At 47.4% G+C, this 24,652-nt stretch overlaps 1 protein-coding gene across 2 annotated transcripts in view; it reads right to left on the minus strand.

Annotated features, from left to right (window-relative positions):
- The window catches only part of LOC140394945 (calcium/calmodulin-dependent protein kinase type IV-like), a 155,557-nt gene that overhangs the window by 4,501 nt on the left and 126,404 nt on the right, over positions 1–24,652 (minus strand). For both annotated transcript variants that reach the window (XM_072482160.1, XM_072482158.1), the window contains 3 exons: positions 11,631–11,706; positions 9,094–9,220; positions 4,370–4,522 (listed from right to left, as the gene is read on the minus strand). In XM_072482160.1, coding sequence (XP_072338261.1) covers positions 4,370–4,522; positions 9,094–9,220; positions 11,631–11,706 — 356 coding nt within the window. The remainder of the gene's footprint in view (positions 1–4,369; positions 4,523–9,093; positions 9,221–11,630; positions 11,707–24,652) is intronic.

Below are 24,652 nucleotides of genomic sequence, written 5' to 3' on the forward strand. Positions count from 1 at the left end.
GAATAGCTAGCAGAGGCTGCTTGTTTCAGAGATAAGGAACATTAGGCTAGGTTTTAATCTTTCTAACATTTCCTAGGTTACTACACAGGCAAGCCACATGGGTCTGTTCCAATTCTCTGGCTCTAGCTCTGATGGGGATGATCCCGGGCTGCAGAGGAATTGCCATAGGAAGATTTAAATTCCCACAGAGGACTGCTCATTAAGACTTCCACAGGATCCAGATGCACACCTTTTGTTTAAGTGTGGTCTTTTAAGATTTGTGCTATTAACATTCACTGAGTTAGAGTTTTCCAGTTCATGTAATTAAAGTTCATACATTTTCTAAAGTAGATTCATATCTGGCAAGTTTCTGCTTGCCACAGCCTTCAATAACAAAAGTTGTTTTCCCAAGGGGAGCATATTTAGTAGCATAATGTACAACTTATGTAATCGATCAAAGGCATATTTAGTTGCCAACAATTGAACTTGGCATGAATAAGAGAAATTACATAAACTAAGCTTGCATTTCCTGGATGAAGGAGGTTAAGGCATGATTTCAATTAAGCCTTTAGGATTTAAAAATGAATTGACAGTAGAGAAACTTTTTCTGCTGATGGGAAAGATTAGGACACAGGAACTTAATCATAAAATCAGAACTAAGATACTCTATAATCTTAATCTTTATTATTGTCACAAATAGGCTTACATTAACACCGCAATGAAGTTACTGTGAAAATCCCCTGGTCGCCACACTCCGGCGCCTGTTCGGGTACACTAAGCAAGAATTCAGAATGGCCAATTCACCTAACAGCACGTCTTTGGGGACTTGTGGGAGGGGCAGCACGGTAGCATTGTGGATAGCACAATTGCTTCACAGCTCCAGGGTCCCAGGTTCGATTCCGGCTTGGGTCACTGTCTGTGCGGAGTCTGCACATCCTCCCCGTGTGTGCGTGGGTTTCCTCCGGGTGCTCCGGTTTCCTCCCACAGTCCAAAGATGTGCAGGTTAGGTGGATTGGCTATGATAAATTGCCCTTAGTGTCCAAAATTGCCCTTAGTGTTGGGTGGGGTTACTGGGTTATGGGGATAGGGTGGAGGTGTTGACCTTGGGTAGGGTGCTCTTTCCAAGAGCCGGTGCAGACTCGATGGGCCGAATGGCCTCCTGCACTGTAAATTCTATGAAATCATGTTGAAGCTATGAAACCGGAGCACCCGGAGGAAACCCACGCAGACACGGAGAAGGTGCAGATTCTGCACAGCCAGTGACTGAAGCGGGAATCGAACCTGGGAGCCTGGTGCTGTGAAGCAATAGTGCTAACCACTACTCAGAAGAGGTTCGGAAACTTATTCAGAATAAAGGATGGCAGAAATATGGAAAGCTCTCCCTCAAGAAACATTTATATTAATTAATAATTTTAAATCTGAGTTCGATAGATCTTTGCTGGCCAAATATATTCAGCGACATATGGCGCGATCTAACCAAAACAGTCCGTTCTGGGCAGCGCAGGGAAAGATGCTGTTATCTCACGGCACTGTCTTGTTTTTGTGCCCCGACCTGAAACACCACCAGATGCTGCAATTAGCATCATTTCCTGAGGAGCTTTGCAGGTATCAGACGCCTGATCTCTTGACTCCTCGATGTGACCCCCAGATCCCCCCTCCCCCCCCCCCATACCCCAACCCACCTGTTGGGTGGGGTCCTCAAGTACTCCCTTGCACCCCACCATATACCGACAGACACACCCAGGCCTGATCCCCAGTGCGGGAACAATGCCAGCTTGACACCTTGGCCCTTCCAGTCCGGCACTCAGGTGGCACTGCCAGGGTGCCACCCTTTCTGGAGGTTGACCACTCGGGGTTTCCAATCGCCTGCGAGATATTTCCCCCCCCCCCCCCCCCAAGGTACCATTCCACCTTGTCCCCATTTGTAGAGACTAGCACTGAACGTCTCCTCGGTGAGGCTCATAGATGCCAGGCGGCCGATTGATTCAGCGTCAGCACGCTAAGTGCGTTCTTAAACTCACTTAACTGTGCCAGACTGGGCACTGCCCATTGTGGGCAGCACCCAGAACACGACGTCTCACGAGATCTGGTTAGATCTTGCAAGGTGTAATGGCCGTCGGGAATCCCGGGGTAGGCCTCTCCTGGGATCTACCGGCTGCGACCCACTCCGATTCTGGTGGTTGTGGCCGGTAGATGGAGCCCATAGAACCTAGACCGGAAAACCGAGTTAGGATACAAATCAGCTGCATTCTAACAAAATACTCGATAGACTTAATGGCTTTCTCCTGGTTCCTAGACACGTTCCTGAGTTTACTTCCGGTTTGGAAGGCCAATTCCTAATGGAATCTCCAAAGGCTGTTCTGTTTGTTGGGATTAATTTGTGCGCTGATGTCCTTACATCATGAGATTTGTACAGTGATGTCATAATCCATGAGCACAAAAGAGTTGAATTCATTTTGTTGCCACTAAAATATTGCAAACTAACACATGGATCTTCCGAGACAGCGGAAATGATCGTGGATTGCCACTGCACTTGTAAATTACCCCATCTGACCCTGCTCCGCATTTCTTGCAAGACCTTCCGAGCCCGTCCTTCCCAGAAACACACAGTGCAGCATTCATCAGCGAACTCTGTTGAAGCCAAGCAGAGTTGGAGATGACAGGGCGCACTCTTCTTTAACAGCACTAGCTGCTGTATGGTAAGTTTAAGTGTCTAGTCTTTCAGTGTTAGTGAATGCATAGGCGGAAAGGGTGGATGGGTGGAGTTGGGACTAGTTGCTTGGGGTAGTCGGGTCTGGGCGGGTGGTCAGGGGAGGTTATCAGCTTGGGGGACAGTTGATCTGGAAAGATGGTCTTGTAGGGGCGTTCAGGTTGTGTTGAGGCACATTCGGGAGGTCGGGGTTAGTGTGAGTTCATTGGGTCGGCAGTTATGGAACCCAGGAGCTTTACCACGTTTTAATATGTATAACATTTCCTGGGTAACTACCAGGTAAGTACTGTGAGGGACTACGACTTCACCCTCCATATTTTTCTTTAAATTTCTATAGAGATACACACATTACTATCTCAAAAATGTCAAACCAGAGAAAGATTTGAAATGGCTGAATCTATGGGCAGAACTTCCCAGCCACGCCGGTCGCCAGGTTCATCTGGTCCTGCCGAAAGTCAGTAGATCTTTGGCTGGGCCGCTGAATCTCCCCTGGCAGTTCCTGCCATGACAGGGTAAGAAGGTCCCAGCCTACGTCTGTCTGCGGCCCTGAACAAAAGGAGTTACCTGACAGAATCGGAAAACTAGCACCTCGTTACCGCTGAAGAGCCAGTAACTGGGATGCACAGAACAAATTCAAAGAGAGCTATACAAAAGCCATCTCCATTTCATAGCCCAGGCTGTCTAACAGGAGTAGGAGTCTGCTTGTTTGCTAAGACCAAAGGGCCCCAAAAATTGCATTTCAATTCTAAGTGGTTAAGATATTTAACAATCTCGGGGAGACCCAGATGAGGAATATTTATAGCAGGATCTCCCACTGGTTCCTGCCGTGGCGGGTTGGAAAACCCACGAGAGTCCGATGTGAACCTCATTTGCATGCAATTAAGGGGATACAGGTAAAGGTCCCCCTCCCAATGCCAGATTCTCTGTCAGCGAGAAAACTTGCCGGCGTGAAATATGTTCGGAACAACGTGACATGCAGATGTCGGGACTCATCTGAATAATACCTCGGGCTGCCTTTGGAGTTCAGGAGCACTGGCAATCCTGGACCCTGCAACATTACAGAAGTGGATCGGAGTGCATCTGCAGGTGGACTTTCCAGATTATGTGTCCTGGAGTGGGTCCACCATCCAGCCAAGGAATGTTTCTAGAGTTCCATGTTCCAGCCTTGGGGTGTTCCTGGAGATTTACCTGCATTTTCAGGCGGTCCACTTTCTTCAATGATGGGACGTGACGTTGGATACCTTTTCAATCTACCACCTGGGCAGGATGGTGTACTACACGCCATCCAGTCCTTCCCCACCACTGAACATAGTGCGAAACACCTGGGTGCATAATGAGGTCAGGGCCAGAAGATTTACCACATTTTCCTGCCACAGCGGGAAGCACTCCATGTTTCCGCCCCTGCCACAGCACCTTATCTCAAAATGGGCGAATTCTGCCCAACACCTTTAGCATTGTGCCAAAGTGGCATCTGCTTAATTGCAATACTGAAGATGGTAGGTGAATGCTTCTTGAAGACAATCAGTGAAGCTCGTAAACATACATCTATTGATGGAGCACTGTAACCTAAAGATTCAAACAAGGGTAGTAATGTTAATTTCCAATAATAACTAATTCCCACTGTTTCTATATATTTTATATCTAACCTATTGCACACCTTGTTATTGTTCATCTACTCACTTTAAGCTTGCGTCTTGCATTAAATTCTTGCATTTTCTTCTGAGCATTGTCCATGTGAGCAATATTAGCTGCTTTGCCTGTCACCCAGGGATGTTGCAGTGTCTGATGAACTGTTAGCCGCTTCTGTGGATCTTGCACTATCAGTTTTCTGACCTGTAAGTAAAGACCCAACATCTCAGAAGCAGCACTAACCTTCACTGGTTCTGAATCAAAGCATTATTACTTATTTAACAAGGTCTGGAACAAAGACCATTTCAGCATTCAAATTTTATTTTTCAGAACTGAAGAAGATACTTGGCGTGCTGCTTTCTTCCTCAGTCACAAAGGAGTGCAAATATTTTAAAAATCTTTTGATATAACCTAAATTGTGTGTACCCAAAGGAAGAGGAATAATTAAAAGATTCTGATGGGTCAAATGATGCAGTTGAAACATTCAGAGATGTTCAAAATGCAGTTAAGGTATTTAAAGTTTTCGAATGATGAGCTTCAATGGTCATATATATCTAGACATGCAATTCTATTGAATGTAATTCTTCTAAACCTGACCAAACCTGCAGAAAGAATCGAGAATTTCAAGTGCAAATTACGTACAGCGCAGAGTTTCTGCGATCTTCTGCACTAGTTTAAAATCACGATGGAAGCTGTCCTGCTCAGAGGAATGGCTATGCCCCAGATCGAAGTCTTCACCACAGCATGTATTGCCAATAATCACAAAACCTTGAGAAGGCCTTATCATAGAATCCTTACAATGCAGATGAGGGCCATTCGGTCCATCGAGTAGGCACTGACCCTTGGAAAGAACACCCTACCTTGGCCATCCCCCCACCCTATCCCCCATAACCCAGCAACCCACCTAACGTTTTGGATACTAAGGGGCAATTTAGCCTGGCCAATCCACCTAACCTGCACATCTTTGGACTGTGGGAGGAAACCCACACAGACACGGGGAGAACGTGTAAACCCCACACAGACAGTCACCCGAGACCTTAAAGTTAGATTTTTATTTTCGGAGAGAAGGATGCCAATCAACATTTTTAAGACTCTAAGCTCTTAGGGATTGTTTTAGCACAGTGGGCTAAATAGATGGCTTGTAATGCAGAACAAGGCCAGCAGCGCGGGTTCAATTCCCGTACCAGCCTCCCCGAACAGGCGCCGGAGTGTGGCGACTAGGGGCTTTTCACAGTGACTCCATTGAAGCCTATTTTGTGACAATAAGCGATTATTATTTTTAAATACAGATTTTTAATTTACTAAAAAACTGACTGCAGATGATAAATAGATCTGCATTTTTTTTTTTTTAAATTTGCACTTATTAAAAATCAGGTTTCCCACAGGTGGTGGGCAAGATTTAAAATTATATTTTTTTATGATGAGCTCATTTTCAACTGTATTAATAAAACTGAACAAAGTTACCCTTCCTAAAGTGATCAAATAAATTTTAAAACTTTGTATTAAAAAGAATTATGTTCTGAAATTCTGCCTCATTAAATTTAGTTTATGAAAAAGATCTTGCAGTCGGTGACAGGCAAATGAATGAATGGAAATTTGAGCAAAAAGTTCACTGCAAAATTGTAATTTTGAACTCAACTTGCACTCAGATTGTCAATTGCACCCAAGGTGGAAACTCTTGACCTAAGTGAAACCATACATTAACAACTTTAAATGGCATCACAATATTATTACACAAAGGTGTCCTCCTAATTCAGATCAGGATCCTTTCACAATGGTGAAATGATCAGCATAAAAACAGAAAATGCTGAAAAACCGACAGGTCCGGCAGCATATGTAGAGAGAGAAACCGGGTTAAGGCTGCATTCTCCATTCTGGAGACTGTGTTCCCACTGGAGTAGAATCTCCGTTGGTGCTGGGAGCGGCACCAGGAGCGATTCCCTCTCCTTTTCCATGCAAATTTACGCATGGGAGGAGAGCTCGCGGGAGGTACCGGGACACCATTTTGAGCGGGGGGCTTGATACTGAGGTCTGGCGGCTGGTCCCCTCCGCCAATCCTGGCCCCCCCCCTTCCTCACTCCACTGACAAGTAGGGGCACCCCCCCTCACAGACAAGGGAATAATGTGTCCCTCCCCCCATTGACACCCCATTGAAATCCCTTGACAGCCTTTGAAAATCTTCCATTCAATTTCACTCAGCAATACATTGCATTTGCCAGTGATTGACAGTTTTATTACTCCAGAGACAGCTGTTTGGTGGATTGTTTATGGGGCGCCAGAATAGGTCGCGCCCGGGCCCTGTTCGCGCCGTCGTGAAATGCGACGGCGTTCACGACGGCGCGAACACTTGGCCTCCATATCGGAGAATCGCCCCCATGATCTTTCCCTTCACCTTGAACGCATCTCCATTACCCTGCTTTGATGCTAACCACAATGTTTATAAACACTCTTGCTCTGATTGACTCTCCTCACCACATCAAAAGCAGCTAAGTGCTTTGTGCTATGAAAAAGAGGAAGTCCAAGGGGCACCTTTGTAACGCACTGACCCCCTTGATCCACCGCGGGGCCCACTGTGTCATGGCCACGCTTGAAAATACTTGCACCAATTCATGCCCACATGAATCGCAGCCAATAGGCCTGGAGCATCGCGGGAGCCTGGCGAATCGGGCTTCCAGCCCGCTAATCAGATGCAAATGACCCATTTGCATCCTCCATCCAGTACGTAGTGTCCTCCATGTAGCGTCCTGCCGCCACTGGCGGGGGACCAGAGCATCAGAAGAGCACTGATCCCATTTTTGGGCCGACACTCGATCCTTCGCTGCATCGGGAAACCCACTACCAGGTTTGGGTAATGGAGAATCCACCCCTTGATGTTTATACGGACACAAAACGTTAACTCCATTTCTCTCATCATAGATGCTGTCAGTTTATCCAGTATTTTCTGTTTTTATTTCAGATTTGCAGCATAATCAGTATTTTGCTTTTAGTTTAGTGAAATGATCAGTATAGTGATGAAATAGGGGAGGATTTTCCGGTCCCGCTCATCGTGTGTTTCTCGGCGGCTGGATTTTCCAGTCCCGCTGCTTGCTGATTGGATTTCCCATTGAAGCCACCCTGTGCCGCCGGGAAACCCACCGGAAATCCCCTAGCCGCCACATTCCGGCGCCTGTTCGGGCACACTGAGGGAGAATTCAGAATGTCCAATTCACCTAACAAGCACATCTTTGGGAACTTGTGGAAGGAAACCTACGCAGACACAAGCAGACTCCACACAGACGGTGACCCAAGCCGGGAATCGAACCCGGGTCCCTGGCACCGTGAAGCAACAGTGCTAATCACTGTGCTACCATGTGCCCCAGCAATGTTTCTTCCTGTCATGTTACCCCTTGTTACCCCTGCCCCCATTTCATAAGAGATTGCTAATTTCTTTTCAGCTGATTTTCCTGCCAATTTTCACAGGCTTCACATACAAAGAAAGACTTGCATTTCTGTAGCAATGTTTATGACATTCCAAACTGTTTCACAACTAATGAAGTACTTTTCAAGCGTGTCACTGCTGTAATATAGGAAATGTGGCAGCTAAGAGAAGCTGCCCCAGACAGCATGTTTTTGATAATGTTTTTGTGACGTTGATTGATGGATAAATATTGTCCATGAAATAGTGCAATTGGGATCTTTCACACCTACTTGAAAGGGCAGACACATTCCACAGTTTAGCATCTCATCGGAAAAACAACAGCCCAATAGTGCAATCGCTCCCTCAATACAGCACTGGAGTTTCAGCCTTGATTTTTGTGCTCAAGTCCTGGAGTGGGACTTGAACCCACAACCTACTGATTCAGGCAAAGATAACTGAGCCATAGCTGATACACAGGCATAGTTCATAGAACTTACAATGCAGAAGGAGGCCATTCGGCCTTTAGAAAGAGCACCCTACTTAGGCCCATGCCTCCCACCCTATCCCTACAACCCAGTAACCCCGCCTAACCTTTTTTGGACACTAAGGGCAATTTAGCAAGGCTAATCCACCTAACCTGCACATCTTTGGGCTGTGGGAGGAAACCAGAGCACCCGGAGGAAACCCACACAGACACGAGGAAAACGTGCAGACTTCGCACAACAGTGACCCAAGCCGGGAATCGAACCTGGGACCCTGGAGCTGTGAACCAACTGTGCTAACCACTGCTGGTTTGGAAATCAAGTTGATTACTTCTAAAATCAAAAAGATTATAGAGCTAAAATAGTCTGCTGTTCATATGCAAGTAATAGACTATACAGACTGAAGATCCCAAAATTAATTCCTAGACTGTCCTGAGTCGCTTGATCTATAGAGTTAGGTTGTAGATTAGCCAGGATCTCATTGAATGGCAACGGAGACTGAAAGGTTCTTCCTGTCCCTCTGTTCCCTTCTCAGCTGTTGGCCACTGCAATTAACTTCAAAAGCCCTGACTAAAGAGGAGGCGATCTGTCACTATTTCTGTTCTCAATCACTATCCATGAGGTAATGCATTCAGATGAAGAAGGCACAATTGCATGAAAAAAGTGTGCGGCTGTCAGATGCTGTTAACTCCTGGGTGATGTACTGGACTGCACAATAAATCAGAATAACAAAAGCTGGGGCCGTCTCATTATTCGAAGTAACTTCAAGTTCACTCATGGCGTTCAGCAGCTCTGAACCCCTTCTTTGAGTTACTGTCTTATAATTCATGAACCATCAGCTTATCATTTTAGAGATACATGGCATGTTTGGTTTTTCAGATTCATGTAACACATACCAGATCCTTTGCATTTAGAGACACATCATCCCACCAGGGGGAGACAAACTCATAGTCGCAGTTCAAGATCCTGCTGTACATATACTGGTCGCCTCTTGCATCAAAAAATGGTTCAAACCCACAGAGTCTAGGAAAGATAACAAAATATAACGAAATGATTACTTTAATACAAAGTAAAATTCAAATGTGAATGTAATAATTGGGGCAAGTGCTTTGTTGCGGCAGAGATTATTGTTCACAAAACCACACTTTTTCATAACTTGACCAACCAATCAGTCTATACCCTATGGTCGTGGGGCGGGGTTCTCTGTAGCCGGACATGGAGAATGGGCTCTGACTCTGAAATCAGAGGTTTGACTCTGGTCAGCTATGCTCCGCCTCCTGTGAAATGGTGTCATCATGATGCGTGCCACGCGCAGTTGCGATGCTCCGCCCCCCCCCATGGGCCAAGTTCCCGACGGCGCGGGACACGTGTTGCCCCACAAATCGTGAACCCGGCGTGCCGGCTGTGGACTGTGTCTAGCGCCCTCACACTCGGCCGGGATCCGTGCCGGGGGGAGGGGGTGGGGCGGGGGGCGCTTCTGGGTGGGGTGGGCTTGCAAAAGACATATGGCTTTTAAAAAGTGTCGTTTCATTTTCACATTTGCTGAGACAGGTTTGATCAGCAGGTGATCACAATTTATGCATGCAACTCATCAGTTTTAGAATAATTCAACTGAGAAACTGCCTACAATTAATAATGCCAGCAGTCTCAAATTGTTGGGTCCGCGCATGGCTGGCTCCATGTTGTAGGCGCGACCGCTGCAAGTCGTCAACCATTCGCATGTGCAGTCCGGGTCCCGGCCATTCTCCGGCCGTTTTTGGCACGGGAGGCGGGAGTTTCAGTTGACGCCGGTGCTAGCCCCCCACACCGGCGGTACCAGTATCGGTGAGCGGTTGGCACCGATTATTTTGACGTGAACCTCCCGCGCATTCTCCATTCGTGCCGGCACTTAGCCGCTGAAACGGAGAATCCAGACCCTGATTTTCCTCTTCTGCGCCTGGGCGTAAAACTTGGCACAGCAAAAGCAGATTTTGGCACAAGCTGAGCACAATTTTTTGTCCATCAACTGTAAACAATAGACCTAATGTCACCCCTTCTTAAATGTGAATGCTCACGAACCATAATGTTGGATGCTTCTTGAGTAGCGCCCAAAGCGCAACATGTCATATTTTCAGTTGCAGTGTTTGGTGATCAAGACTATGACGAGCTGCCGCTGCCGAAGTAGCAACTTTTGTGTTATGTACTCTGGGATAACACAGGCTGCAACTCGATGCAGCTTTGACCAAAAGATACTTCAGACTTTGAAGTAAGTTCAATGTGATTTATTGAACCATTAGCACAGATCTCTATGAGTTCGGCTCTCCTGCTAATCTTGCTATAGAACTCAGTCTAACTAACCAGTCTGCTCTAAGCCACGTGGTGGGTGTGATGTTTCGGATCTGCCCATGTCCTACTCTCTAAGTGTCGTCTGTGGAAAGAGACAGGGCATGTGTGCCCTGTCCTTATATATGGGTTGTGTAATGCCCCCTTGTGGTAGTGTCACCTCTGGATGTCTTGACTGCTCATTGGTCATGTCCTATTCTAAGTGTTCATTAGCTGCATGTCATGACGTCGCTGGTGCTCCCTCTAGTGTTTACTTAGTCATAGTGTATTTACATTAACCCCTTGTGTATTTACAGTGATGCATATCACCACAGCAACCATTATTGTGGGCCTTTGGCACGCCTACTTGGCAATGATTGCAGGGATCTCTCATTCAGGTCTGAGTCAGCAAGGCCACACATATAGACCACGCAGCCCTGGATCAGCACGATCAGTGATACTACTATTCAGCTGTGGCCTGAAGCTTAACGCTTTCTCTATACTGCAAGTTCCCTTATGGGAATATGGGAATGTTAATTGGAGTGGGAAAATGGATCAGTCATCAAGTACCTTCTACCTCACCATCACTGTTTCAACAGAGCAGTCATCATATGTGGGAAGGAAGGAGTTACGATCACAGGTTTACTTCTAGTCAGTGCGTGTAAGGTTTAAGCGGAGGAGAAAGAACTGACAAAAATACCTTTCCCTTTCTATGAAGTCAGAATAAACGAGGGTGAAGGCGAGAAGCATCTGCCCTCATTTTGGCTTATTTACACTGAAATATAACAGTAGTAATTTTTTAAAAAACAGCCTGAAAAAAAATCAGAAATTTGCAAAAGACATATGGCTTTTAAAAAGTGTAGTTTCATTTTCACATTTGCTGAGACAGGTTTGATCAGCAGGTTATCACAATTTATGCATGCAGCTCATCAGTTTTAGAATAATTCAACTGAGAAACTGCCTACAATTAATAATGCCAGCAGTCTAAATTAGTGGCAGCGTGAAACCACACATTTAGTTTGCTTCGTGTTATCTCAGTTTTGGCACGCACAATTTTGACAAAACATTGGCAAAAGTTCCTTGCAACAGTATAAGCATGGCACATATATAAGCATGTTTGATGCACACTTACAAGATGTAAGTTATGACTCCAACAGACCACATATCCACCTCTGGACCATAGGTGCAACCTCGCAGAATCTCAGGTGCTGAAAAAAATGGGAAATAATTCAAAGGCATGAATATTTTAAGCACTGAATACAGATTGTTGCGTTTTGAAAATAAAAACAGAAAAAAAACGCTGGAAATATTCGGCAGTTTCTGAGGAGGGAGAACCAGAGTTAACGTCACATATTAGTGAACCTTTGTTAAAAGTGGGAGGACTGAGAGATGTAACAGTTTTGAAGTAAGGCAGTGAGGGGTAACGGCAAAGTGGAAAATTTACGATAGATTGGAAAACAGGAGAGATTAAACAATAAAAGGGATGATGGGAGAAGGCAAAAGGGAAATGTAAAGAAACAGGGGATGGGGCTAGAGGAGATGTAAATGGGAATAATAGAATCAATTCAAACAACTGTCTAAGAACACTGTACCATCTCAAAGTACTCCCAGGTCGGACAAAAGGCTGACGATCTGAAACATTGGTGGCACCTGCGGTACTTAGACCCTGTTGGAACAGTGGGGCCATTTGCTTGTCAGGAACCCGACTTACTCGTTGACGACGAATACAAAGCAAAATACCGCGGATGACGGAAATTCAAAAGAAAAATAGAAAATATTCAGCAGGTGTGGCAGCACCTGTGGAGTGAAACAGAGCTGACATTTCTAGTCCGTGATCTTTCATCAGAACTGGGAAAAGTTAGAAACGTAATTGGTTTTGAACGAGTGAAAGGGGGAAGGGTGGGAAGAAGAATAAAAGGGAAAGTCTGTGACAGAATGGGGGGCAGGAGGGATTAAATAAAAGGTTTCATGGTGCAAGCAAAGAGAGTGATAATGGAACAAGTAAAAAATACAAGGTAAGTGTCTAGAGGAGGTGTCAATGGCAGGATCCTGAATAACTGCGTGTTTAAAGCAAATGAAAACCAAATTTAGGAGAACAAGAGACAAAAGAAAATCAAGGAAATAGGGAAATAAAATGGGGGCAGAGGTTAAATCTGGAGGTGGCCGAAATATTGAAGGACGATCTGTTCACTATGAAGGTTGGTGGGTTGGAAGGTGGAAAATCTTGGAGGGAGAGGAAGGAGTGAGAGCAGCGGGGCATGAAATAGAACAGACAGATCTGAGAGCTCTGTCAACCATGGTGGAGGGAGGAGGGCAGGGTGGACCCCTCGAGTGAGGGAAGAGAAATCACAATGGAAGGTTGCATTGCCTGAACAGATGATACGGCGGTGAAGGAATTGGGAGAACAGAATGGAGACGTTTTGGGAAGCAGTGTATGAGAGAGTACCAAAGCAACTCTCTGAGACTCAGTGAGCTTATAATGAATGTTGGTTCACAGCCTATCTTCGGAAATGGAGACAGAGAAGTCAAGGAAGGGAAAGAAAAGTTGGAGATGGACCATTTAAGGCAAGAGCACAGTGGAAATTGGAAGCAGAGTACTGAAATTCTTCAGGGTGAGTCCCAAACGTCATTGATACAGTTATCAGTGTACTGGGAAAAGAGGTGAGGGAATGGACGAGAGTAGAACTCGAACAAAAGGAATGTTCTACATAACTCACAAAAAGAAAGACTCACTAGCACCCATGTGGGAACTCATAGCACCTTTTATTTGGGGAAAGTGGGTGGAGTTGAAGTTATTCAAGGCAGAAAATGAAAACGTTACTGAAGAAATTATTCAATGGACAAGTTATTCAGTGGTTAGGACTGCTGCCTCAAAATGGCAGGGACTTGGGTTCAATTCTTATCTTGGGTGACTGTCTGTGTGGAGTTTGCACATTCTCTCCGTGCCTTCGTGGGTTTCCTCCGGCTGATCCGATTTCCTCCCACAGCTCAACGACGTGGAGGTTAGGTAGATTGGCCTTGCTAAATTGCCCCATAGGGTCCAAAGGTGTGTAGGTTAGGTTAAGGGGCCATTGAGATAGGGCGGGGAAGTAGTTTGGTGCAGACTTGATGGGCCGAATGGGTTTCTTCTGCACTGTAGGGATTATATGTTCTGCCCAGCGGGGTAGGGTGGTGGTGGATTGGGGGACTGGTTAGGCCTAGGTTCAAGGAAGAAGCGGAAAGCACTCAGACCAAGCTGGCAGAAGATGAAGGTGTAGAGGGATTGGACATCCATGCTACAAAGGAAATGGGCAGAGCAGGGAACTGGGAACTGTTAAACAGAAGGAAGGTGATGGAAGAGTCAGCAATGCAGGTGGGGAGAGACTGAACTCGAGGACAAAATTAGGCCGGAGTTAGGAAGAAAATAAGTGGGGGAAGGAACGGTTGAAACAATAGGCAGAATTTTCCCCATGGACTCTGGTACCTTAAAAGTCAGGGCGAAACAGGAGTCAGACACCCACACTTTGCGGGAATCAGTCACCTGGTTTTCCCAGAATTGGCCAATTAGTAAGTGACCTCTCATACATGTTTTTAAAAATTCATTCCCTGAACGTGGGACGCATGGTCTGGCCAGTATCTATTACCCATCCCACTTCAGAAGGTAGCTGAGAGTCAGCCACATTAATGTGGGACGTGATTCATATATAGTATCGCCCAGACCATGTAAGGAAGCAGGTTTCCATCCATAAATGACATTGGGTTTTTACAATAGCTTCATGGTCACTTTTGCTGAAAATAGATTCTAATTTCCAGCTTTTTGAAATGTATTCAAATTCCCAAACTGGCATGGTCGGATTCGGACTCACATTTTCTAAATTGCTAGAGTAGTAACTTAATCACTGGGGTACAGAATCCATTCATCTCATCAGTGCGGAACAAAGTTAACTTATTGGTGATATACGAGAGCAGTCCACTTGATGACCTTAATAATCAGGGTTGTAAAGCAGTGTTTTCAGCTTTGTGTCCAGGGAAGACTCTGGACAGGATTTTATGTTAGTGACAAAGGTCTCGCCTCCTGGCTAGGGAACTGGCAGGAGCCCTGTGCCGCCTCTGTTGGGGAAGGCCTGCCGGAATTAAGTGCCTATCAGGAACTTAACTGACTAGCGTCAGATCTTCCTTACAATTTAGGAACCGAGCTTAAATCCCATTACCCTCCTTCCTGCCCCCAGTGCAGCCGGCCAATCATAGTCCACGAGGTATCCAGAACACAGGTGAGTGAGGGCGGGATGGCAGTCACGGGTAGGGAGTTGGTAGAAAATGCAGAGAGGGGGCCTACAGCCAGTCCCCTCATCCCAGTGCCAGATCCCACGAAAGGGTTTGATTTGGGGGTGGGGCATGACCATGCCACACCCGCTGCAGCATGACCATGCCACACCTGCTGCTGGTTGGCTACCTGGCGTGGCAGGGTGAGGCCCTTAAGTGGCATTAATTGTACACTTAAGGAGCTCAATTAATGCCTGGGTGGGAAGGCTATACGCGACCCTTCTGCCCGAGACTTCACCAGGTGGAGGTGTTCCCATCCTAAACCTGCCCTCCCTATTAAATGCCCTTACCCCTCCAAACACATCACCTGGAGGGGCATTAAATTCTGCCCTCTGTTTCTGAGTGGAAAGCCTGGGTAAAAACAGTAGAGGATCATAATACAGTGACTCAACTCCCTTTGCATTACCCAGAGGAATCCATCCTCTGCTGGGGAGGCATAGTGGCTCTGCCTAAATATCATCCCACTTTCCTATTGGATCATTACATGGTCTCCATACGGAGATTGGCTCGAGGCTACGCCAATTGGAGGATCTGAACAAAGGCAGCCAGCAATAACACGGAGGTCAGAAAAAGCCTAGCACCCCTTTACTTTCAGATACCGGACGCCAGCTACTGCTTTTTGGACTGCACCCAAAGGCCTCAATGTGCTGACAGCCATTGCCACTGTCCGGAGCCCTGACATGTCCGCAGCAGTACCTGGCTTTCCTCGCCCACTTCCAAATGCCGTTCCTGCTGGAAGCGAAGTATGGGATTGTCTGATTTACTTAACTGAATTGAGAAGTACAGGCAGATTCAGGTCGTCAAATATGATGCGTCGTGCCTGACTAATGTCAGGGACAGGATAGGGAAAGATGGAGGGAAAAATATTGTTGCTGTTGCGTTGGCTATTTCTTGTAAAACCCAGCTGTGAAAAAGTGAGCCATCGCTGACTGCGCTGAACTCGAGATGTCATTGATGTTCAAGGTTTATCAAATAAAATGAACAAAATCTAGAGTATGCGTCTGATGTTTTGGATCACTGGCCTACCCCTCCCACAGATGAAAACGTTTGTTTTATGGTGGTGGTAGTAAATAACAAAACGAGCAGCGGGAAATCTATGGCTGTGGTAACCTTTAATTAGAAGACAACAATCTGAAAAATGTGCTGTTGGAGATTTTTTTTGTTGTAATAAGCGTTGCAGATATTGACAGAAAGCTTTGTATGTTCCATGTATCTGAAATGAACAGGAAGGATAACAGGAATAAATTTACCCTCATTCGCTAATTTCAGAATCTTGACGTGAGCACAGGCCGAGAGAGATAGATAATGCTAAAGCTCATTTCTACCGAAGGCTGTTTGATTTATCTTTATAGTCTTGTTTGTACTCTTTTTTCCTGTTACAATGGTTGTTAATGGGGACAGGAAGGAGATTACAGCAAAGGCAGCACATCTGACATGTCCCATCACAAAAACAGGTCACTTAACACCGCTCCATCTGTGATTGCCTCACACCTCTTAGAGGTGCAACTGAAAATGAGATATGCAAAGACCAATTACAGCATTTTGGATTTTACTTCCGCTCTTGGAAGGTCCAAAAAGTACTTTGAATCGCAGAGAATCCTTCAAACTAATACGTTTATTACCAGCACAGGGCTGGTTTAGCACAGGGCTAAATCGCTGGCTTTTAAAGCAGTCCAAGGCAGGCCAGCAGCACGATTCAATTCCTGTACCAGCCTCCCCGAACAGGCGCCGGAATGTGGCGACTAGGGGCTTTTCACAGTAACTTCATTGAAGCCTACCTGTGACAATAAGCGATTTTCATTTCATTTACTCAGGCATTTTGCGTTTGTTGGCAGAACTATTGGGCTGGATTCTCCGTTTCAGCGGCTAATTGCCGGGGTCAGCGGAGCACGTGTGTTTTTTTTAATGACCAAATAATCAGCGTGAAACCCTCACCGATTCCGGGACCGGTGAGGGGCTAGCACCGGCGCCGGGTGAAATCGCCGCCTCCCACGCCGAAAACGGCCGGAGAATGACCGGGTCCCAAGCCGTATATGCGCACGGCCGACAACCTGCAGTGGTCGCGCCAAACATGGCGCCGGCCGTGCGCAGACCCGACCCGCCATCCACGACCCTACAGCCCACTCTCTGGTCACCCTCCACCGGTCCCCCCAGCCCTCACAGAAGCCCCCTCCCCGGCCAGCGGCACGGATCCTGGCTGTGTGGGGCGGCACTGGACACAGTCCACAGCCGCCACGCCGGGTTCCTGCATGGTTGAGACCACACATGTCCCGCGCCGCCAGGAAGTCGGCCCATCGGAGGCGGAACACAGTGGGTGGGCCAGCCGATGACGTGCCAACGCCGTTGTAACGGCGCGTGTCACGGTGACGCCATTTCATAGGGGGCATGGCATGGCTGACCGGCATCAAACTGGCGCTGGCCCCGATTTTGACGTCGGAGCCCAATCTCCGCCCGATCGCCGAGCACGATTTTGGCGTCGGGCAATGGAGAATCCTGCCCATTATTTCAGTTTCAATAAATGGAAGTTGAGATACAGTGTGTGGTTGCAGTGGGAAGGAGGTATCTAGGTGTGGTTTGAGTGAGGGAGGGTTGGGAAGGAATGGGAGAAGGTTAGGGTGTCAGTTTTATGTGAGAACAATGTCACAGGAGAAGCTCAATACTAGTAAGCGGATTTTGAACAAAACCTCTTTATTCTCCCAAGGAGATAACTGCAGGCAATATTTAGCTCATTGTCATTGGGGAAGAGCGCCAAATTGAGAATGACCTCTTGCTAGCCTGCAGACCTGCTGATTGGCTGGGTAAAGTAGTGACTTGGAAGACCTACTTGGAACAGGGCATGGACCGGTCAGCCAGTGGGGATGGAGTGCTGGCCTGGAGAACAGCCCAAGTACGGTCCATTTCATGAGCTGACTGCGAGGGGAGGCATATCTCTGAAGCCCAAAAAGTAGCCAATGAATGGGGGCCAATGAGCCAGAGCAGAGGAGGTGCATGGCAAATCAGTGGGACTGGAAAGAGAGCAGGCTGAAACATTGCAATTGCTGCAGAACGGACTCTATGTGAGAACCTCACTCGCCTTCAGAAACAGTGAAGGAAGAAAGATTGGAAAATTTTAATTATAAACCCTACATTTAAAGAAACATTAAGTTCCACAGAAAATCCTCACCAACAGTGTGAATGTGTGACGTATCTGGTAATAGTGATGCCTTACATGACATGAAACGTACACAATTTTATAATGGAACATCTTATAAGAAGAGGTTTAAATAAGAATTTTGAATGGAACCCACTTGAGCTTCCCTCTGCTGTTCCAGAAGGCCAGAGAGGATCTTGCAGCTCCTCCCCAATGTTTCAGCACTTATCGCTTAACTTCGCTCCGGTCTGCTATCATGCCTTCTCTGAGGTCATCTTGTGCATGAGATCCACCTCCAGTTGCCTTGACCCTATGAAACAGTTGACCAGCGAACTTCCCTTTCTGGCTCCCACGTTCGCTGATATTGGGGGTGAACAATTCCTTTTCCTCAGGCACTGTTCCCCCATCTCCTCAATCTGACAACTATACCTCCTAAAAACAAAGCACTTTTTCACAAACTCCATGATTGCAACGTTTCAATCAGGTTTTCACCTCTGTCCCAAACGTTGTATTTTGTGACTGTGACCAGTTCATCGTCGAGCTTCTCAACATGTTTGCAACCTTTGGCGTAGTTAATTACGCTATCCTCCTTTAACACCTCTACCCCGTCATCCTCCTGGATGGGACTGTCACTGCCTGGCTCCATTCCTATCTTCCCAGTCATAGGCAAAGAATTATTCTCAATGTTTTCTCTCCCTGTTCCTGCACTCCTGCCTCTGGAGTCTCTCAGAATTCTATTTTACACCGACATGTTGTCCCACATACACAACATCAACTTCCACATAAACATAGGACACCTAGATGACCTTATCCCCATCTGTCTCAACCCATTCATTGCCTCTGATTTGTCAGATTGCTTGTCTGACATCCAGTACTAGATGATCTATTAATGGTGGCCTATTTCTCCTGGCTGGGAATGCGCACCAATCGGGATCATCATCCCTGTGGTTGAAACAAGAAGCTAAACTTCGGAACCTGGAATGTGAGAACACTTATTGACAACCCAAAGAGCCATGGTGGCCTGGGCGCCAACAAGATATAACATTGATATTGCTGCCCTTAGCAAAACACAACTTGCTGGGGAGGGGGAGCTGAGGGAGGCAAGTGGCGGACTCTAGGAAGGGAAGTCAGACCATGATATCCTCACCCACAAAGTCGGGTTCGCCATGAAGAACAGGATCACCGCCTTGCTCTCCAAACTCCCTTGAGTGTCAGTGAGAGGCTGATGACCATGCGTCTACACCTCAGCCGTAACCAATGTGCTACTATCATCAGTGCATATGCGCCGACTTTAGATTTCAACCACAAAGTCGCGCAGAGGTTCTACTCTGATATTGATGGTGTCCTTGTTTCCACCCCAAAAACAAGGCCAAGCTCCTAGGTGACTTTGATACCCAGAATGGATGTGACCACGACATCTGGAATGGAACTATTGCCAATCAATATCCTGTGCGTTCCCATTGATAAGAAACTGAACTGCACGAGGGGCTGGTTTAGCACAGTGGGCTAAACAGCTGGCTTGTAATGCAGAACAAGCCCAGCAGCGCGGGTTCAATTCCTACACTGGCCTCCCCAAACAGGCGCCGGAATGTGGCGACTAGGGTCTTTTCACAGTAACTTCATTGAACCCTACTTGTGACAAGAAGAGATTATTATTATTATTATTATTAATACTGTGGCTACCAGGGCAGGTCAGTGGCTAGAAGTCTTACTGCGAGTAACTCACTTCCTGCCCCTCCAAAGCCTGTCCATATCTACAAGGCACAAGTCAGGAGTGTAATGGAATACTCTCCACTTGCCTGGATGAGTGCAGCTCTAACAATACTCAAGAAGTTCAACACCATCCAGGACAAAGCAGCCCGCTTCATTGCTCACCCTTCCACAAACATTGAGGCCTCAGCAACTGGGGCCTCGTAAGGTAGAGACATTTTAATGTTTTATTTTGGGTAATTTGATAGCAGTTGGAGATAAATAGCGAGAGAGGAGGCTGCCCTCACAGCTCTGCTAGAGGCAGTTGGTTTTCGAAGGCTAAAAAGGGAACACCCCTCTCAGCCTTGCCAGAAGAAAAGCCATGTCGAGTAATGGTGTCGGGTGTTGGAAATCTAAAACCAGCTAATTAAGGAAACTAGAGAAATGAAGAGGTTTCCAAGAAGCCTGGAGGGTTAAGGGAGCAGAGGAACCTGTGAACCAGAACAGGAACAGATTATTGTTCAGTAAAGTCACAGAGAGTTGAAAGTTGATGGTGAGAGGCCACAAAGATATCAGCAGTAATTCTAAGGTTTACGAGAAAATACTATAATTTGGGAGACATTATTTGAAATAATTTTAGGAATTGGTGGTTTCACCTTGGAGTTTGTGTAAAAGCCTTTAAGACAAAGGAAACCTGAAGGGAGAGACGTAAAACCTGAAAGTGAAATCTCAATGGATGCAATGGAGGGAAAGTTTAATTTATAAGAAGATTTGAAAGTGTAAATTTTGAAAGCAGAATTTGAAATTACTCATGTGGAAGCTGGGGTTCAGTGAGACAGGGTGGCTCACGGTGTAAGAATCATCTGGGGGGAGTTTGAGGAGAAATCCAGACGTTCACTTGGGTTCAGAGAGGAGTGTGTCTTACCACAGTCACCATGTGTGCTTAAAAGAGACTTTGGGCGGGATTCTCCGAGCCTCCGCCCCGCAATAGCGCTCGGCACGGGCGCGGAGAATGGTCACGGGAGAGTCGCCACCAATTGCGCACACGCGGTCGACGCGGTGCCGGTCGGGGGCCATTGAACGAGGCCCCCACGGCGATTGTCTGCCAGCAACTGGCCAAGTTCCCACCGGCGTGGTTCTAACATTGTTCCACCCAGCGGGCACTCGGGATGGCAACTGCGGACTCAGTCCGCGGCTGCCGTGATGGAGGGGGCGGGGGGCCTCCAGGACGGTCAGGCTCGCCATGGGGGGGCCACCAATCGGCGGGCGTGCGCGATCTGGGGGGGGGGGGGGCCTATATCGTGGGGGCCGGCTTGCTGTGTGGGTCCGTCATGCTGACCCCTGCTGGCCCCTTGTGGGCTACAGAATCGCTGGGCCAAGAAGCCCGTTGATGCCGGAGTGAAACGCTCCAGTGTTTACACCGGCATCAACACTTAGCCGCCGTTTCAGAGAATCCGCCCTTTGTGTGTTAATGAGACCATTGTAGCTTAAGATGTACTTTGTAATCCGTGCTAATCCTAAAACCTGTGTGCAATTGTTAAAGTAAAGTGCGAGTAAAGGAGTATTGCATTATAATCCAATTTTGCCACGTTTATTTAATGTTTTTTCTTGTTGAAACAACTTAGAGGACCTGTGACTCGGTTCTTCCATGTTTTATAAGAAAAAGTAAACTATTTTGAGCCACGGTTCCATTCTGGGATCTTCCCATCCAGTTGTAACATCAATTGGGATTGTAGCATTAGATAAAGGAAATGTATTGATACAATAATGCCAGGGGGCACATTTTAAATTATAATTCAATTACAAGAAATTGGATGAACTAAATCAACTGCAAGAATAGAAATCGGGCCATTTCCGAGTTGTCTCAGTGGAGTTACAAAACTGAAAGTCTCCTTTAAATGTCTGGGAATAATAGCTGACAGCATTTACATTACCTTTTCTTGTAGATTTATTTCTTTTATCATTAAACGACAAAGGTGGCGTAAATGAAAGTAATCACAATGTAAAGAATATGTGTTTGCCCATTTACCTCATTGATGCTGAAAAAAAAATGAACTGGCAGCCCCAATAACACTGCGTTTCTTAAATGACTCCAAGGCCTTTGATTCCAATTATCCTAATTGGAAGTCTGCTCCAAGTGTGCACCACTGTTTGTAACAAAAAAAAAACCCTTCCTGATATGAATCTAAAATTGCTTTCACCATCTTGGGCCTGTAACCATTTATAATTAATAAGATAATGAAAGTTATATCCAAGTCTTGTGACTGGAACAACAGCATTAATATGGTGCACACTGTTTAACCCTCATTTTAACCACCATAGCTGGCCTGTATGTGGCAGGCAGAGAGTTAGAACATTGTGTAACCAGACCTTGCTGGCCTCACCGACAAAGGTCTTGTTGAGATTCAAATGTCAGGGTACTATGACATTATTTGGATCTTGACAATGGCCGAAATTCTCCGGTTGTTGCGATTCAACCTTGCCTCTGGCAACGTGCCCCCGCCAGTGGGTTTCGTGGTGGGGTGGTTAAAATGGGAAATCCCACTGACAATCGGCGGGAAGATAGAAACTCTCTTCTAGGCCCCCAAACCAAGGCCTCAGGCTTCTCTCATCTCACAACAACCATTCACAAACACCCCCCCCCCCCCCCCACCGCCCCCCCATCGCTGAAATGACGGCTGGGGTAGAAGTTGGCCCTAGTCTATTTAAATAATGCTCGGGAATTAAAATTATTCTGGCCTCACTTTGGAGAGACAAGGGGCGCGATTCACCGATCGCGGGACTAAGTGTCCTCACCGTCGTGACGACGGCGCAAAACGGGCGCGGGCAGTGGGGATTCTGGCCCCAACAGGGGGCCAGCACGGCGCTTGAGCTGTTCATGCCGCTCCAGCCTTACATCCTGGCGTGGACTTGGGGCGGCGCCAACCCGCACCTGCGCAGTGGCGAAGCGCCAACCGACGCCTGCGCGGTAGACTCACAGAAAGCTCCGACCCCGACGCAACATGGCGCGGCGGGGGTTCAGGGGCCGGAAGCGGAACAAAGTAGGCCCCGGGGGCTGAGAGGCCGGCCCGCCGATCAGTGAGCCCCGATCGCGGACCAGGCCCCATCGGAGGCACCCCCCCCCCCCCCCCCCCGGTGAAGGAGCGCTTTTCCCCACCCCACAGGCCGCACCCCGACCCCTTGCGCAGAGTTCCCGCCGGCAGCGACCAGGGGTGAACGGCGCTGGCGGGACTCTGCCGTTTCCGCGCGGCCGCTCGGCCCATCCGGGCCAGAGAATCGGCGACCCGGCCGCGGAAAGCGGCCCGCGACCGGCGCCGCGCCAAACGTGCCGGCGCAATTCTCCGCACCTCAGAGAATCGCGCGCCGGCGTCGGGACGGCGTGGCGCTGTTGCGGCGATTCTCCAGCCCGGCGCGGGGTTGGGAGAATTGCGCCCCTGGATCAGCCTTATGCTCCTCCCCCAGCCCCATGCTCACCTCTGTCTCCCCAATCGTCAAAATCTAGGCTACAGTGACGGATTAGTTCTTTTGAAATGTGGGTAATCAAAGCTATCACAGGAGCAAGCGTGAGTTATCTGTTTCACATGAGAGAAATAGCGAAGTGCTGGAATGTGTCGTCGACAGTGCTAGGAGGTGACACCAATACTCAGTTTAGGTTCCATCATGGCCATTCAGCTCCTGACCTCATTGCAGCCTTGGGTTTAAAAAATGGACAAAAGAGCTGACCTCAAGAGGTGAGGTGAGGTGAGAGTGACAACCCTTGACATTACGGCAACATTTGACCAAGTATGGCTTCAAGGAGCCCTAGCGGAACTGAAGTCAGTGGGAATCGGGCGAAAGCTCGCTGCTGGTTGGAGTCACATTTGGCGCAAGGGAAGTTGGTTGTGGTTGTTGAAAGTCAAGAATCTTAACCCCAGGACATAACTGCAGGAGTTCCTCAGGAGAGTGCCCTATACTCAACCAATTTCAGCTGCTTCATCAATGACCCTCTTGCCATCATAAGGTCAGAAGTGGGGATGTTCACTGATGATTGCACATGTTCAGCACCATTGACAACTCCTCAGATACCGAAGCAGTCCATGTCCATATGCAGAAAGGCCTGGACAATGATTAATTGATAAGTGGCAAGTAACGTTTGCATCATCCGAGTGTCAGGCAATAACCATCTCCAACAAGAGAGAATCTGACCATCTCCCCATGACATTCAATGGCATTACCGTTGTGAATCCTTCACTATCAACATCTTGGGGGTTACCAGAAACTGCATTGGTACCAGCCATATAAATACTGTGGCTACAAGAGCAGGTCAGGGGCTGGAAATTCTGCATCAACTCACCTCCTGACTCCCTAAAGCCTGTCCACCATGTACAAGGCACAAGTCAGGAGTGTAATGGAATACTCTCCACTTGCCTGGATGAGTGCAGCTTCAACAACACTCAAGAAGTTTGACACCATCCAGGACAAAGTAGTCCACTTGATTGCTCCCCCTTCCACAAACACTCAAATCCTCCACCACCGATGAACAGAAGCAGCCGTGTGCACCATCGACAAGATGCACTGCAGTAACTCACCAACGTTCCTCAGACAGCACCTTCCAAACCCACGGCCACTACCATCTAGAAGGACAAGAGCAGCAGATACCTGGGAACCCCACCACCTGGAGGTTCCCCTCTGAGACATTCACCACCCCGACTTGGAAATATATCACCGTTCCTCCATTGTCGCTGGGGCAAATTCCTGGAACTCCCTCCTTAACAGCACAGTGGGTGTACCTACACCTCAAGGACTGCAGTGGTTCAAGAAGGCAACATCACCACCTTCTGAAGGGCATTTAGGGTTGGGCGATAAACGCTGGCCTAACCAGTGATGTTCACATCCCGTAAATGAATAAAGAAAAGATTAGGTGGATTGGCCATGATCAATATACGAGGGTTACGGGTATAGGGCAGCGGAGTGGCCCCAGGAGGGGGGCTCTTTTGGGGGGTTGGTGCAGATTCGATGGGCTAAATGGCCTCCTTCTACACTGTAGGGGTTCT

Source organism: Scyliorhinus torazame, chromosome 18, assembly GCF_047496885.1.
Source record: "Scyliorhinus torazame isolate Kashiwa2021f chromosome 18, sScyTor2.1, whole genome shotgun sequence".
In the NCBI taxonomy this organism is placed as follows: domain Eukaryota; kingdom Metazoa; phylum Chordata; class Chondrichthyes; order Carcharhiniformes; family Scyliorhinidae; genus Scyliorhinus; species Scyliorhinus torazame.